Here is a 16,817-nt window from a genome sequence, read left to right as displayed (position 1 = left end):
TATGTAACCAAAAGCACGCAAAAAAACTAGTGAGAACTTTCAAATTTCCCGCTGCAGTGACCTAATATGGGCAGTAGTAACGTAATATAGGCGAGCACTAGAAACAGTTATCAGTGTGCGAACTTCGCGTTAGCATTAGAGTGAAACGATAAAACAGAACTAATGGCCACACTGCAATGGCCTGGTCATGTTTCTTGGCGGTGGCTTAGGACGCCGGCCGCCAATAGCGCGAACGAGATTCCGTGACGTCATTGAAAAATCGCCCTAAACTGGCAAAGAGATTTAATTGATCGTAGGGTTTAACGCGCCGACGCAACGCAGGCGATGAGGCGCGCCGTAGTGGAGGGCTCCGGATTAATTTTGATTACCTGGGGATCCTTAACGAGCGCCCAAATCTCACACACGTGGGTGTTTTTGCTTTTCGCTTCCATCAGAACAGCGACCGTCGCGGCCTGGAATCGAACCCGTGCCCACGGGCTGAGTAGCACAACGCCTTAGGCACTGAGCCGCCGCGATGGGTAACTGGCAAAGAGGGGTGGCTTCATATGTTGTATTTAATATGTCCGTTGTTTGTTTGAACTTCGCAATAAAATTGGCGTTACTGTTATAGGAAAAAGCAGTCTTTTCAATGAACCAAACATGTATTATCTCTTCATGGCCCCTTTAACGTTCAAACAGTGATAACAGAAAAAATATTCACTCCTAAAGTTGCGATAAACACATGTGTAAAATCAAGCTTCTTCTTTAGTAGGCCACATTTGTCGTACGTGATAAATTGCCGAGAGATTTCTGTCGACGCATACGGTGCCCACGTGAAGGCACATTCGCCAGCGAACTGATGCGTTTCATGGGGTCAAATTTAAACCCGAATGACTCTACCCAGCCTTCCACAATTTCCGGCGTCTGAAATTTATCAAACTGATAACTATCGGAAAGAAAATTACGTAACAACATTCCTCTATAAAACTCGGGTGCTTGGTTACCTCCGTTAACAGATGTATGTAAAGCTTACCGTGGGCAAAGTGCACGTCAGGCCACAATATAACGAACACCGCCCGCATTGGCACGGTTCTAACGCGCGCCTTTTTTCGATAAAATAAGCCTCAGAATTTGTGTGCGTGGTACAATCTGGCGCAAATACATAATAGGCTTCAAAGTGCCCCGCGGCATCGCCATGGACAAAAACTCCTCCCAAAATCTAACGCAATTCAATCCACAACAATCAGCCAACGTCACGCGAGTAAATTTTTTCGTATGGAGAAATGGGCATAGTTTAGTCAGCTGTTGCACATCTTTATGTATAATTTTTTTTTCATTATGAATTATTTTTTCACATTTTTATGGGTAAACTTACGTGCGCGTTACAATCGTGGGCGCGCTAGAATCTCGCAAATACGGTATGTCACACATTGCGAAACAAGCTAGGAAGCTGCCCTCCAAATGTTTAATTTTATTTATTGTTTAATGTGTAATGTTTAATTAATGTAAATTTAGCAGAGTATACTCTACTAAATTTAATTTAATGTAAAGGCGCGTTGCAGGTTCTCCTTACATTAATGTTCCTCGAAAGCGCCATTATCACCATCGATACGTCATAAATTAGTTATCGTTAACACAAAACGATGTACATAGTCCGTAAACAGGGCAAGCTTCTTTCAAATATCGTTTGGAGTAATCTGAAGTATCTTCATGTATACCGAACTATTTTTCTTTGTGATGCTTTGCAGAGAAGCGGAAAAAAGTACCGTGAGGCCGTCATATTGCAACACAATGTTTTTTTTTATTGTCCTTTATTTGTCATTTTACACTCCACAGAACAGCTCCTGAGAAGCTCCGTATTTTTAACGCGTAGCATTCTTTGCCGAGTACTCCTACAGCCAGGACCATGCAACACCGTGCAAATGATAATGCAGATGTCTAGAAGTTCCACCTTTAATCGTTATAACAGCGTAAATGGAGATAATTGGTAGAACAGAATTTTGAAAAACTGAAAAATAGAAAAAATATAAAAAATACTGAAAATGACGAACCGTGTAAAGCCCTGCATTTCCTCAAAAATGCAGGTTTAGCGGAAGTAACACCTGTAATAGTTATAGTTGTTGGCGGATGCGACGTAAGGAGGGAGCCAGACAGCCGGAAGCCCTTTCGCTGCGCTGATGAGGAACCAACTGCCCCGAGCACGAGGCGCGAGCTAGGCCCGCACCCCCGTGCCCGTGCAGCCCTGCTTCTTTTATTCCTTATCATCCTCAACAATAATAGCGCGAATTGGGATAATTGGTCGGAGGGGATTTATAAAGAAAAAACTGGCGGTAAGGAACTCACACTCAATACAAGCAGCTTAAAATGCTGGCATTAGGAGACAATTCTCTGAATTTCTGCAGATTTGTTTTACCATAAAGTTTCTATTTCTAGGGCAGTTTGCGACTTCCCACGAGCTGCTCAAAACTGTTCTAGGCATGCAAATAAGAGAGACCACATGTGCACCTGCCTCCCCAACCCCCACCACCACCACCAAAAAACAAAAACGTCCCCTCGTACGTTCGCGTCAGGAGCAATCGTGATACCAGAGTCCTTCAATGCTAAAAAGCATTGAACGACTGTGGTAATACTCACGACACACTCTTTAGTAAGCGGGGCACAACTGTCCTCACGAGCGGGAAGCGATTATGATGAGTGGGGTCATGGGACAGAGGATAGGGCGGCATCCATTTCTTGAAAAGGGGATTTAACCGTGCGTGTTTCGCCATGTGCTTGCCCGCGAGGATATTTTAAAAGATTCGCGTAACATCAGCTGGGCCTGTCTCGCTGCCCCTTCCTTCCACCGGCCCAACACGGCGCAGTCCCCCCGGTGATCTGGATCCCGCTGCAGCTGGTGGGCGCCCCGCAGCGGGCCAACGTGACCCTGGACTGCCACAGCGAGGCGTACCCCCCGGCCGTCAACTACTGGGCCAAGGACAGCCACAAGATCTTCCTGGACAACGACAAGTTCTCGCTCAGCGTGCGCAAGGGCGGCTACAAGGCGCACATGCAGCTCACCGTGCGCCAGCTGCGCGAGCGGGACTTCGGCGCCTACCGCTGCCTCTCCGAGAACCTGCTCGGATCCACCGAGGGCTCCGTCAAGCTCTACGGTGCGCGGCACAGGCGGCTTGCCACTCTTGCTCGATTCTGCCACTCTGAAACACTTCTGGGGCGGTGTTCTCGTGTTTGTCCGTTTTGAAAACGTCCGTTTTGCGTCCGTGCAACACTTCTGGGGCGGTATTCTCGTGTTTGTCCGTTTTGAAAACATCCGTTTTGCTTCCGTTTTGTTGTGACGTATTTTCAGTTGTAGGCGGGCTTCGGGTTGACTTTTGCGCAACGGTTCTTGTAAACACATTTCAGACGACTAAACCTATTTCAAACTATCGTTTATGTGTTTATTGCTCCGCCAGCGAACCAATAACAAGGCGACGAAAAATCGTCTGCTCCAAATCGTCTGTTACGAGAAGCCGCGGCTCATAGCTCCGCCGTGCTTGCATGGCGTCACATCCGGGTGTTCGCTTTTGGCCACTCAGGGCTTGCTCAAAACGGGCACTTTTGATACGGACACAAAACGGAGAAGACACGAGAATACCGCCCCCGATAAACGCTTTCGCTCCTGCTTTCCCGTCTGGAAGCACTGCGAAAGCTACAGTTATCGCCAGCACGGAGCGGCACTGCGTGATTTGCTCGTCGCGACAGATATTCCTTCCGTTTCTGCTTTGCTTTTGTGGCTTTCTTTTTAAAGTGGCTACCGAACGCGTTCATTGCTGCAACTGAAGGAAAGCCCGCCAATTATCGCTACACCGCTGTAATGGCGTAATTCCAGAGGCCGAAGAATGCCAAGATCTGGATTCAGAGAAGTATCTTTTGAGCAAGTTTCCAAGTTATCTGACGGGCGTAGAGCAGTAATTTTTGTCTTAGGTACTTCGCGACCCCTAATCTACGTACTGAATGCGTTGGTTGGCTACGTTCTACAGGCATTTAAGATATCAAAAAAAAGTTGAATGAAGTGTTGCAGAATCCCTTTAACGGGCACCCGAAACGGGTTTCAGAGAAGCGTTTCAATCACACAAAAGGGGCTTTTTCATTTGGGCAATTTTTTGACTGCGTTTTGAATAACAACGTTTGTAAACAACTGAGTGTCGCCTGTGCGCCTTCCGGTGTCGTCGTGTTGCTACAGTGAAGAAAGTTAAGCGGCACCGGCCCATAGCAAGCAGCGAGAGGCATATATGGTTCCGCAGAAAAACTCCACCCGGGTATTTCCCCACAATTCGCTCTCGCGGAGTATCTGCTCTCCGTGCCGTCAGTCAGTACAACCATAACGCGGCAGTTTCAAAAAGGCGGCAACAAAGCGTGATCACTCCGCGAGCAAATTGTGGCTAACCGAATTGCGGAAAAATCAGCGATACCTCGTTCAGGTGTCCAGGTGCCCATGAACACGCACTTTAAGGATTGTAGGGCCCAACCAGTCATGTAACAAAAATGTATGATGCCCTATTCTGAGGTGGAGCATTTGCAAATTGTATTTAATAGAATAAATCGACTACCTTTGCGGTGGTATATGATCGCTCGGCCTGTCTGTGTATCCGTGACCGACGTACCAATCTTATGCAGTCCGCAACGTGCTATGAGGAATGGACTGCGTCATTCTCCTATACTCAGAACGTCCTCCCGCATGGATTTCTCTTGGCAACATCCGTGAGCGCGTACCAGACAAACGCACAAAAATCTCGGGCACCAGATTATATATATAACTGCTAATGACCTCTTCTAATTTCTTTCCGGCATAAGTTTCGAAGCGACTGGCCTTGCTATTGCGCTAGCACGTTCGATAATTATGAGTTTCATAGCAATATGCACGGGTGGGAGCAGTAGAACCAAAGCCTTGCTCATACTCGCCACATGAATGGTAGGATACAAAAAGTCGTGCACCCATCCGTTTAACGACGACGATGGTTGAACGTGAAGCATTCTCGTGAACGATTCCTTGATCGCCGTGTCAGTTTGGACTTCGACTCGCAGACGGTTTAGACTTTGACTCCTTGAGCTTCGAATTTTACTGGCACGGAGTTCGTGTTTATGATTGAAGCGGCTTTGACTCTCACCCCCTCCCATTTGATTTCGCACGCAGAAATCTTCCGGTTCAACCATAGTCGTTAGACGGAGGTGTGCATGATCTTTTCTGTGTAATTTTGCGCGTCCATGCACCCATCTCAAATACAAACTGTCTCAAGGGTGTCGTAATGGTGCAATCGGATAGACACCGGCTTCATAACGCGATGGACCGAGGTTCGATTCCGACAACAGGAAGCGTTCTTTTTTGTCACCACCCATGATAATCACCATGGTCAGATACAGCTGGCTTTCCTGCAGTACGCTTTCGACGCGACATACGCCATCAGTGAGACATGGAGAGCTTCGCTTTAAAACTAGACTAAAACACGTTTGCGCGTTATAGTTTGGCAGGCAAGCATCACGCATGGCTGTAAAACTAAGGCCAGCACTGGGTTTTCAAACGTGCCCAACTTTTTCGCCTGCGCTTCCTTCGTTTCCTATTCCATGTGTCGCTATTTTAACTTTGCTCTGCTCCTCTTACCCCCGCAGAGCTCTCACCACATTCTCGACAGCAACAAAGCTTGGATCCGCATCAAGCTGACAGGCACCCTTACGGCCGAAGTTCCTATCACGGTAAGCCTGTCCCTCAATGTATTTCAAGCAGAGTTGTTGGTTGCGAAGTACAGTCGTCAAAACTGTTAACAACAACAAAGAACGAGGTACCAGCGTATGCACAGAGCAGCAGCTTACGATAGCGCTCGGGCTGCTAAGCCAGGCTGTGCGCATGCGCTGAAGCACCCCAGTGCAGCAGGGCAGCATCGTGAGTGCGGATAACCAGGCGCCAAAGATGCGGCTGTAGCGATCGTGAGCTGCCACTCTGTGCGTAGGCAGCCACCTCGTGTTTTGTTGTTGTTAACAGTTTTGACGACTGTACAAGTGCCGCCAACATTTATTACAATCTTAATTAACAACCACAACTGTTCGTACTACCTCCACAAAAGAAATCGTAAATGTAGGAATACAAGACAGGACAAGACGTGAAAGCCCTTGTGTAATAAGAATTGAAGGTGGGCCTGTTGGCACATCACTTGGCGTGAAAGAGAGCGAAAACACGGGACAAGAGAACTAACATTGACGAAGCGCTGTGTCTGCGTTAGTACTGTCGTCCCGTTTTTTCGCGCTGTTTCACGCCAAGCCATTGTATCACATGTCTATCATGTGGGCCACAACTTAACTGTGCACCATAGAGTGCACCTTACTTGGGAAGGACAGAAATGCGCCCAGCAGGTCAACATCCATCGGGGACTGAAACAGGGATGCCCTTTGAGCCCAATACTGTTCATGCTTTACATGGCAGGGTTAGAAAAGAAACTGGAAGAAAGTCAATTGGGGTTTAGCCTAACCCATATGCTGCAATGCGAAGTGGTACAACAGCATATTCCGGGAATGTTATACGCAGACGACATTGTTCTTTTAGCTGATAACCAAACCGATATGCAGCGGCTAATAAATATTTGCGGCCAGGAAGCCACTGACCTCGGGTCAAATTTCAGTGCAGAAAAATCAGGAATAATGGTTTTCAATGACACTACCACCGACGTAGTGTCTATCCAGCAAGGCGAATTACCTAGAGTGAAGGAATATAAATATTTGGGAGTGTGGATAAACGAAGGGGATAACTACTTAAGTACTCACGAGGAGCAACTTAAGGTTAAGGGAAAGCGAAACGCAGCTATAATGAAGCATAGAGCTCTGTGGGGGTATAACAAATATGAAGTAGTAAGAGGAATGTGGAAAGGAGTAATGGTTCCGGGTCTCACGTTTGCGAATTCTGTACTCTGCTTAAAATCAGACGTTCTATCAGGCCTTGAAGTAAACCAGAGAACGGTGGGACGTTTGGCCTTAGGCGCGCATGGAAAAACAACTAACGAAGCAGTTCAGGGAGATATGGGCTGGGCGTCGTTTGAAGTTAGAGAAGCTCAGAGTAAAATATGCTTTGAGATGAGGTTGAGGGCAATGGATCAACGAAGGTGGGCAGCTAAGGTTTTTAGGTACCTATACTTGAAAAGCGTGGACACGCAGTGGTTAACTCTTTCGCTACCGCGCCTATCAAAATCGATCAATTTGATCGATATTTTTGGGAGCGCCTTTTCATAGCGTTCCAGGCGTTTCTCGAACAAGTAAAGCTGTTCGGAGTTAGATCAGAAAATGGCCTTTCAAAATCAGTTTTGTTTTCATTTTTGCAACGGAAACGTGATTTTTGACACGCTTTTCAATCACCTGGTTGTGGAAAAGGGGCGTGGTCATCGCGCCTGAAGGCTACCAACGAAGAATGCGTGCAACTCGTAATTACTCTGCACCAGCGCTTGTTTTTTGCTATCAGGGCGTGAATGGGGAACTAGCAAACGATTTTCAATCGTCAGGTTCACGCTCTGACAGTAATAATCCCAGAAATCGGCTGAAAATGTCAAGCAGTGCCTGGTTGCAAAGCTACTTTATGATTTTAGGTAGTTTTATTGCCTTTGCGCAAGTTTTCCTAAGTACTCTGGTAGTTCTACTTACCCCAGGACGTTTCCCAACAAGTTTACAACAGTTTCGGTTTCGTTTCTGCATCGCGAAATTCATATTTAGCGCAACTACGCAGTTACCCAACTTCAAGGCTAACTGTCATGGCGCCTGAAGCGTCCGCGACTGATCCTCGAACAAAGCACGCCGCTCCTCATTTCCCCCCACCCTAACCCGATTTCTGCGATAAGAACTTCAGATGCAAGTCAAAAGGTCACACCCAGTCGCCAGATATCTGTTCCGCCGAGGACAGCGCTTCAAACCGGCCTTACACTGCCAGCTGTTCGCCTTCCAGTTTCGTTTTCATGCGAGGGTATATCCGGGTGTCTAATGTTGCTGCTTAGTTGAACTGTCTATTCGGACGGAGTCTCTGATAAGTTTTTGTACTGTTTCATTTGAAAAATGTTAAGTGGCGCTGCAATAGAGGAGGCTCGTTGTGCTGATCTTTTTTAGCGCGCGACTGCTACTCGGCCAAAGATCGCAGGGGACGATTTTAGCTCATCGTACCTCATTTTTGCGAGCAAGGCTACAATTGCGAGTAAGAAGATGATAATAAAGCTCAGCTTTATGTTTTGAGAGATAACTGACCGTGAACGACAACAAACATCAGCCACGGCGTTCCGTTTTCAACTTCATGCATGTTTTTTTCTGCATCGCGTGCTTGTCACAAATATTGTGCTCGCTGTAAATGCAAAGTCAGCCATTGACAAGATGTTTTTACGTTATGTGGGGGCAAATTCGTGCCTCTGATAACGTCAAACCACCAGATTTATTCCAAGGAACCACCCAAAATTGAACAGTTTGAATTAGAGGTTGGGCTTCACCGCATGACACGAGCACCGTGCGTGCTAACATTTTTTTTTATATCTGAAAAACTGTTCCGCGCAAGTCGACATTTTTTTTAGGGTGTGTTTTTGAAATGTTTCCCTGCAAAATGTATATTCTAATTTTTTTCTACTACCGATGGTTTGATATACACAACTCCTTTTTTATCATTTTTTTCGACAACTTGACAAAACTTTTGATTTTGATATTTTTTTTCACAACTATGATATATGAAAACCTTTAAAAAACTGGTGTTATTGGAAAGGCCGTTAAATAATCTGCATTTTGTGCTCCTGCAATTAGGGCCTAAATAATTTTTTAGCAGAAAAAAAAATGTTTTCTTGGACCCCCCAAAATTGGTCAATTTTCTGTGGTAGCGAAAGAGTTAAGGAAGACTAGACGGCTAACGATGAAATACGGAAAGAACAGTGGGGAATCCAAAACAGCCAAGGTAACCAAAAAAGAGGCAAGGCAGATTGAAACGAATAAATGGAGGGAAAAAATGGAAGCTAAAACGTCGTTAGAGATGTACAGGGCTGAGAAGATGAACATCAGAAAGGAAAATTTCTACGATAATTCCCAGGGCAGTGCTTTACTTTTTGAGGCTAGAGCAGGTTGCCTGCGAACTAAGAGTTTTGTGGGGAAGTATTCACAAAATGATGGGGTATGTGTGGTCTGCGGAAAAGAAACAGAAACTATGCGGCACATAGTGTTAGAATGTGAGGGTATCCATCCAAATCTACATGAAGGGAATATTGGGCTTTCAGAAGCCCTAGGATTTAAGGGTATCAGAGAGGAAGTTAACTTCAAGGCTGTCGAGGGGACGAAAAGAAGATTAGAATGCTGGTGGACGAAAAGCAGAGAGGGGAATATTGCCTAGGACAGTTACCACCTGTAACAGGGAAAAGAAAGTATTTCGGGCCTAATAAGCTTTAGTGCCTGCCATAAGCAGCGCTAGTATTAAACCAAGAGTGTAAAACATGGTTATATTAGTCCTTTTTGGTAAGATGACATGTCATCACCCCGCTTCAAAGGGGAAACCAATAGGAATCATCATCATCATCATCATCATCATCATCATCATCAGAGAGAGAGAGAGAGAGAGAGAGAGAGAGAGAGAGAGAGAGAGAGAGAGAGAGAGAGAGAGAGAGAGAGAGAGAGAGAGAGAGAGAGAGAGAGAGAGAGAGAGAGAGAGAGAGAGAGAGAGAGAGAGAGAGAGAGAGATGGTCTTTAATGGTGCTGGTTAGGTTATCCTGGAAAAGGCGCCTAGCGTGCTACACTAGCTGTACTACATGCGGAGCAGCAAGCTAGGCGCCAAGGTAGGCGCCTTAGTAAGAAAAAAATGGATTTGACGAAGGTCATGATGATGACTATGGTGACGATGATGGGCAATCTTGTGAAACCTTGTTTAGAGACTGATCAAATCCTGTATTTCGCAGGAAAGTCAATAGCTCATTTGTTACTCGGGACGGATTAGACCAGAGGCCTAACACGTCACTTAGTTTCAGTCCTCGAGAGAGGCAAAGGCCGCAGCAAGTGGCAAGAAAAATAAAAGGAATCTTGGCCTCTCAGCAGAGCTTAGTCCCAGGGCGTGCGTGGAAATAGTTCGTTAGAGCTGCGATTGAAAATATATCGCGGCGGGAGAGTTTTGGGGCTGATTTCTTAGAGCTCGGCATAAACGGAGGACATAAGCGGGAGTTACGTACTTTGAGCGGAAACAACGGGGTTGTCGTGAAGGTGAGATAGCCACGAATTTGAATTTTGAGGCGAGTAAAACAACCTTTTCCCTTTGTATACAATTGGACGTGCGGATGCACATTTTTTATTATTATTTCAGCCCAAGAGTGTGAGTTCTTCGTGCTCAAGTACATGTACCCATCACATGATATCATATTCCATGTTCTGATCAGATCCATCGGATGAGAAGTTAACATATTTTTTCTATTCTTTCTACACAAATACACCGTAAAAGAGTTCTAACTTTGATAGCCAAGACGATCAGTTCACTCAAATGTACTTGGAAAACGCTAAGAGGGCTTGAGTTGCAATTCGAAGAGCTATTTCCCGACTTTTGAAGTTGCCGCTACTTGTGTCGAAATGCTGCCCATACGAAATTTCTCTGTCCTGATGGTTTCGCTAAAACATTAGCTCAGCTACTAATAAAAGTGATTGTTCCTGAAACAGTTACGTGATCTTCGCCTGACGTACGCTATTTTTACAGATAATTTGTAATATGGTAGAAAAGGTAAATGACTACATAAAAGAAGAATGAGGAAGAATTCGACTTTTCTTCGATGAATTTTCGTAAAGATCTATCTGTATTGATGGGTCTTCATCTAACTGAAATAAGGTAACTATTCACTCATGAGACCGATTCGAAGTGACCGATGTTTTTGCCGTCTACCAAGCTTGTTATCACGTGATTAGAGCGTGGTGCCATAGGAGCCCCTGGGAAGCACGAACGATTTTTGCAGGCAAAATGCGTTTTCTCTCTTATATTTGTTCCGAAGCATGTGCTGAACTTCGAATCGTCAAAAATGTCGGGAATTGCACAATCCTAGTTCTATAAAAAAACTGCGGGGTATTCCTGTCATAGGAATCGGTAAAACACGAAAGTGAAAAGTGCAGCGAAATCTGCAGCTGAGCATGATTTGCAAGAAGGCGGCTGTCTTGTAGGTGTACTTGGCGAGCAACGTCGTGCTGGCGGGTTGCTTCTGCAAAGGCGTACTGGCGTCATTTCTATGACAGATATGACGTCAGTGAAATCTCGGTTTATACCGGCATAAAACACTTTCGTGTTAAAACATAAAACCCGAAAACGAACAACCTTAAGTTTAGTGCTAAAGATTGCTTCCCCGCAAGAAGACCCTCTGCGCAGGGGTGCACCCTTTGCAGGCCGTTTGTTTCGTTGTACTGGCGTAATTTCCGTGATAAATATCACGTCGTTGAAATCCTCATGCATCCTGAAATAAAACACTTTCGTGTTAAAATGAGCGATTTGTTTAGCGCCGTAATTAACGTCGCCAGATGTTCGGTGAAGAGAAGTATACGGCTTACAGCTGTGAACGAAGGAGTGGCGCTAGAGGTGATTACTGTCCCAGAATTGGATTTGAGCCCAGTATAGGCCCTTAATGGTTATTAGGCTTGTGAATAATCTGGCCATCAACTGTAGACATGACATCAGAGTTCCCCTTCCATCAGATGCTATTCGCCGGCGGTGTTCACATCAAATAGCGCTACTGAAGGCTTCTGTTTTTGCGAACATCTATCAACGTACGTATCGCATCTTCAGCGCAGTAGGAAGCAAAAGCGGCGTTAGTTTCTCCCCAGTGATCTTGATCAATAATCGGCGCGCATTCATAACGAAGTCTTGTCTGTCCAAAAGTGACGACGCAGGTAGCACGATACTGTGAATGCGCAAAATTTACTGCTTACCATATTGCTATTTATTTCACCGTATACCATTGTCCACTTTTCAGATGGGAAATATTTCGCATCCGAAGACACGTTTTCAGAAGAGGAGGAATCTCAAGACAGGATACCAAGGCTCGGTAGGTTCAAAAGCAGCATCTGCTCCATAGTTCCGTCTCTGAGCAAATAAGTTTTTGTTCTGACGATGTTGTAATTTTCGTTAAATTATTTCAGGCAGAATCGTCGTCCGGTGTTTTATCGACAAACTACTCACGAAATCTTTCGAGCAAAAAGAGGCAAACTGCGCTTCGGTATTAAATTTAGTCGGTTAAATAAATGTCACGTTTTAACCCGCTGCAGCCAGTGAATGTCCTCAACTAAACGTTTAGATGGTAGGCAATAAAATACAAATTGCAGGTAGTCGTGCCCACCGAAGGGGTTCAGGCAACACCCTCGCCAAAACATTACAGCAGAGAACGTTGCAATGCGAACGCAGGCTTTACTTAAGCAGCGTGAAAGGAGCACAAAGTGGGGCAGTCGAGCGAAAACAAGAGCCAAGGGCACAGAAGCGGCAAGCGGTCATCTCACATCACGGCGGAAGAAGGGGTCGTGCGCATGCTGCCGTAATCCGAGGATGCTGGCAGCGCCTGGGCCTTGGCTGGATGGATACTCCCTCGGCTGACGACTGCCCCACTGACGATCGCTCCGCTGACCACTCCCCGGAGCGGAACCACCCCTGCGCTGTTTTCTGCCACATCCTTTAGACCGCAGACCTTTAACGGCCGTCTCTGGGCTGAGTGACGTTGTCGGCGTAACTGACTGAACGATGGCAGGACCGGCGACTGAAAGAAAAAGCGAGTGGTGAAAAAAAGCAAAGGAGGGGAGTGTCGTGAAATTGGGAGGGGTTTGCCGTGGCGGCGCGAGCCAGCGCTCTCCGAAAATATGCGGTGGGGGAGGGGAGGGGGCAGTATGCTGTGTCCACACGAGGCGCTCAACGGCGTGACGCTGGGGTGAACACGTGAGGGGGCATGCACCTGACTATAGTCCGTTCTACATAGTGCGATTTTCCACGCGAATTCGCCGATTCGGCGCCGCTCGTGCGGTGAAACGGCCTTTTCTCGTTGGTGAGGCAAAGTGCCAAATGTTTTGAACGGTCGAGCGTCCCCCGCGAACGCCGGTCGTGCGGCGTAGAGGGGCCGGACCTGCGGCCAATAGGAACACAGCTAGGGGAACGTCACGGCATCACCATTTGCACACTTAGCAAACAGATGGCGTCGCTTGTACGAGTGCAGCATAAGCGCGGGCGCACCAAAACAAACGTACGTGCGTTCACGACACGATGTCGCACGCCGTTTTCAACGGATGCTTAATCGGTGTCCGCGCGAGTGGCGGTCATCACAGCAGGGAAGTAGTGCAGAAGAACCCATCAAGAACCGTCCGTGGTACACCAAAATGTGCTAGGCAGTAGGCACACAAAACAAGCGAACCCAGGGTTGCTTGCTGTGTTTGTCTTCTCTGGTATGTGCGCGTACATTGACAAATAATTGGTGATTTTTATATGAAATCGCAAATAAAATCATATTTACTGCAAAACAGTCTAAAACAACTAGCCCAGAAAGTACAATAAAACCTTTTTTTTTTAATCACAACAAGCTTTGCTTGCGGCAGACTTAATTCAGTCTTCAAACAATATGCCTCTGAAATGCAAAAATCGTGCCATTCGCAGGCCATGTAGACGACATTTCCAGGCATTGCAAACTTCGCGAATGCGAATGTTCGTTCCAGCGAATTCGCAGGCGAAAAACGCACTATGTACATAGAACGGCTTATGATGTGCGTTCGCTTAAGACGCAGTTCGCAGTACTTCCTGAGACGCACTTCGTGACGCCGACGCAGGGGCTCATCATCGCTGCCGTCGAGAAAACCCACGAGTGAGTGCTGCCTCAGCGCACTGCTGCCGTGCCCAAATATCGCATTAGGGAGTATCGTAATCGCCAGCCAATTTTTAACACGAACATTTTTTATGCCGGGGTACTCAAACCTCACCGACGTCATATAAATCATGGATATGACATCACCAGAAAAAGTTCTATTGACGCGGCGGCGCGAGGATTCGAGCCCACGATGAGTCGGGCCGCAATGGGAGGTGTGAAGCGCTCTCCCAACTGAGCCATGAAGTCATGCCCCGATATGTGTACGAACGCGCCTTTAGGCCTTCCCTCTAAGTTCTCCATTCAGATGGTGCTGCTTTCTAGGAGAGCCGAAGCGAAGTAGTGCGTCATGACAATAATGAGCGCCGATAGTTGGCGCCTTTATCCGTCCGCCGCTAGGGTGCCTTGATGCTCGCGCGCGCGCGCATCGAGGCACTCTTTCCGCCGCTTATGTGAAACGCCGCTCAGCATGTGCAACGCCGCCGCCGCGTTCCACAAGTTTCGCAACGCAAGCGTCTGGCGTACACGCCACGGATCAGCACTAATGTGGTCGCACTTTTGAGGAAGCGACCCGCCGGCAGGACGTCACTCGCCAAGCACACCCACAAGACTGCTGCCGACCCGCAAATCATGCTCCTGTCGCTGTAGCGGATCGTGACTTCACCAAACGATTCGCTGACAACCCGTTCGGTTTCGTTCGCACGGTTTGCGAGTGCCTAGGGTTTCAATTGGATTTGCGCAATGCTCCGGCGCGTGCAATCCAGTGTCTAATGTTGATGCGTCTAACGGTGCCATACCGACGAAATACAAATAACGATGTGCGAGTTCATATCGATGCAGAATTAACATTCAAGTGCTCCTGTGAAGGCACATTTCCCTCTCGTGTTTTACCGATCCTATGAAAGAAGGATCAACCAATATTTTTACAGACAGTCCATTTCGGACGACCGGCGATAGCTGGCGCTGGTCGCCCGCGCGGGGTGGCCTAAATGGTTGGGCGGCGCGACACGAGAGTTCACAAGGGAAAATCCCTACAAAATTTAGCTTGTTGGGTGCAGCTGCTGTAATGGTTTTCAACGAAGCTTCAAGTTCGTCGATTTGAAAAACTTTTTTTCGGGACTGGTGAGCCAAGCTAAGATGTGTAACTCGACTTCTCTACTCTGACCTTCAGCACCTTCCTTTCTTTTCCAGACACAAGCGATGGCTCCCTGGCGTCTGCCGGCCTTCCCGTGACAATGGGGGCCATCCTGGTTTCCGTGACACTTCGGTGTTCGAACTGATGCCAGTGACGAACTGTGTGTGTGCAGCAGCATGAAAGAGGTTATAGCAGCCCTGTGCTCTAGTCGTTGGTGCGCGGACACTGGACACAGCGACGATGACTACGGGCTCTTTTGTTTTAGTGTTTATTAAAAAAATCCTAGATGTTCGTTTTCCTCCTGTCTCCATGAGCGACGGGCAGTTGCCAGTTGCACGCGAATTTTGTGGCTTTTTCTTGATTAGCAGCTGAACCAGAGCTGGAGCTTACTCTGAAAACAAAACTTCATTTGCAGGCAAAGTATGTAGAATCGCGCAGAAAATCAGAGCGCGAGCCGGGCATCGCGCGGCGTGGAAGGATATTAGCAGTGAGGAAGAAGCGCCGCAGGAGGGCTCTGAGGAAAGATGGGGCAACGCCCCCTGTCCGGGAAAGAAAAACAGCGCTAATGCAGGGCAGGCGTGAAAGTGCAAGACGAGATGCCTTGATAGGTGAAGTAACGAACAAGGGCGAATAGGAGGCTCCTGGCGACGTCCAGCGAGCGGAACGAGCTTCTTGTGGCGCTGTCCGGGGAGCTGGTTGAGTGGCGGCGGGCGCAGCCGCGAAGTTCAACAGATGGATAAACAGCAGAAGAGCAGAAGGTCTAACTAGGTTTCTAAGCTTCTGAGCAGCCCGCGTAATCTTTCTAACGCGAAAGCATTAGCTAACTATTGTCACGTAGCCAAGGACGACGCAGCTTTCTTCAAAGAAGAAAGTTTATTTGATCGAACTTGTGCTTCTTCAAGAACTCAAAGGTTACACAAGCGGCGCCAAGAAAGTGGCGTGCACAGGGAAGTGTCGGAGAATCGGATGCTGCGGCGTCTGCCCTGCGAGCATTTATCTTTCGGCGTGATTATTGCTCGAACAGTGAAATTACATAGACAACACTGAAGATCAAAGAAGATTATTCGAGTCTAGTGACGGCACAGCGAAACACTCTCCCTATCAAACGAGGTATCCCGTGCAGCATAAATGAAACAGGAGGACACACGGGCTTCACTTGGAACAAAAACAGCCGGGCGCAGCAGGGCGGCAGAACAAAACAAATGAGCAAACAAACACAATGCAGGGTCCGCGGCACAATGTAGGTCGAAAGTCCGATAATCACGGCACACTTAATCGCCGGCAAATGGTACATAAAATAACCAATTCCTTCAAGGCTGAAAAACAGGCCAATGAGAGCTGGGATTGAAGCCGCATTTCTCAAGGAAGCACCAATAAACGAAGTCGAAACGAAATTTGAGTACATAGGGCTTTGGAGAGCTTCGAATCAGGATCCTCGGGAATCCGAGAGGAGCGCGGGACCCCTGGAACACCACAGTTCCATGATTCTGGGTGAATAAAAGTGCACAAAGTGAACGGGCTATGGCCTCCGACTTAAAAACGTGGGTGTAGAGACATGCACTGCGGCCTACAGAAGCAATTTCGGACTGTAATTTAGAAGTAACATGTAGGCGACTATAGCAAAGCCCGCCTGCACTAGCAATGCTAACAAGGCCATTTGCCAAGGCTTTCATTCGTAGCAACGAAGAGAGCAAGAAACAGAGTAAAAACAGTAATGGCACAAATAAGAAGACGCAATTGCACCAAAGTCCCGTGCTGTCCAAGCCGATATAAAGAAGGTCACGTCACCTAACCTTTATTGTCAATTTCTGCGTAAAAAGGGTTGATTCCTAGGAGAGTGGTGTCAACCGCTTCCCGCCAGACACCAGCCAATGCTA

At 47.2% G+C, this 16,817-nt stretch overlaps 1 protein-coding gene across 2 annotated transcripts in view; it reads left to right on the top strand.

Moving 5' to 3' along the window:
* The window catches only part of LOC144147403 (lachesin-like), a 164,723-nt gene extending 149,508 nt beyond the window's left edge, over positions 1-15,215 (top strand). For both annotated transcript variants that reach the window (XM_077679527.1, XM_077679528.1), the window contains 4 exons: positions 2,841-3,128; positions 5,623-5,706; positions 11,943-12,014; positions 14,997-15,215. In XM_077679527.1, the coding sequence (XP_077535653.1) occupies positions 2,841-3,128; positions 5,623-5,706; positions 11,943-12,014; positions 14,997-15,085 (533 nt within the window). In that variant the 3' untranslated portion in view covers positions 15,086-15,215. The remainder of the gene's footprint in view (positions 1-2,840; positions 3,129-5,622; positions 5,707-11,942; positions 12,015-14,996) is intronic.
* The last annotated feature ends 1,602 nt before the right edge of the window (positions 15,216-16,817 follow it).

This window comes from Haemaphysalis longicornis, unplaced genomic scaffold (genome assembly GCF_048455015.1).
Source record: "Haemaphysalis longicornis isolate Haplotype H1 unplaced genomic scaffold, Haemaphysalis longicornis Haplotype H1 scaffold_7, whole genome shotgun sequence".
Taxonomy (NCBI): domain Eukaryota; kingdom Metazoa; phylum Arthropoda; class Arachnida; order Ixodida; family Ixodidae; genus Haemaphysalis; species Haemaphysalis longicornis.
This window is presented reverse-complemented; position numbering and strand designations above follow the sequence as displayed.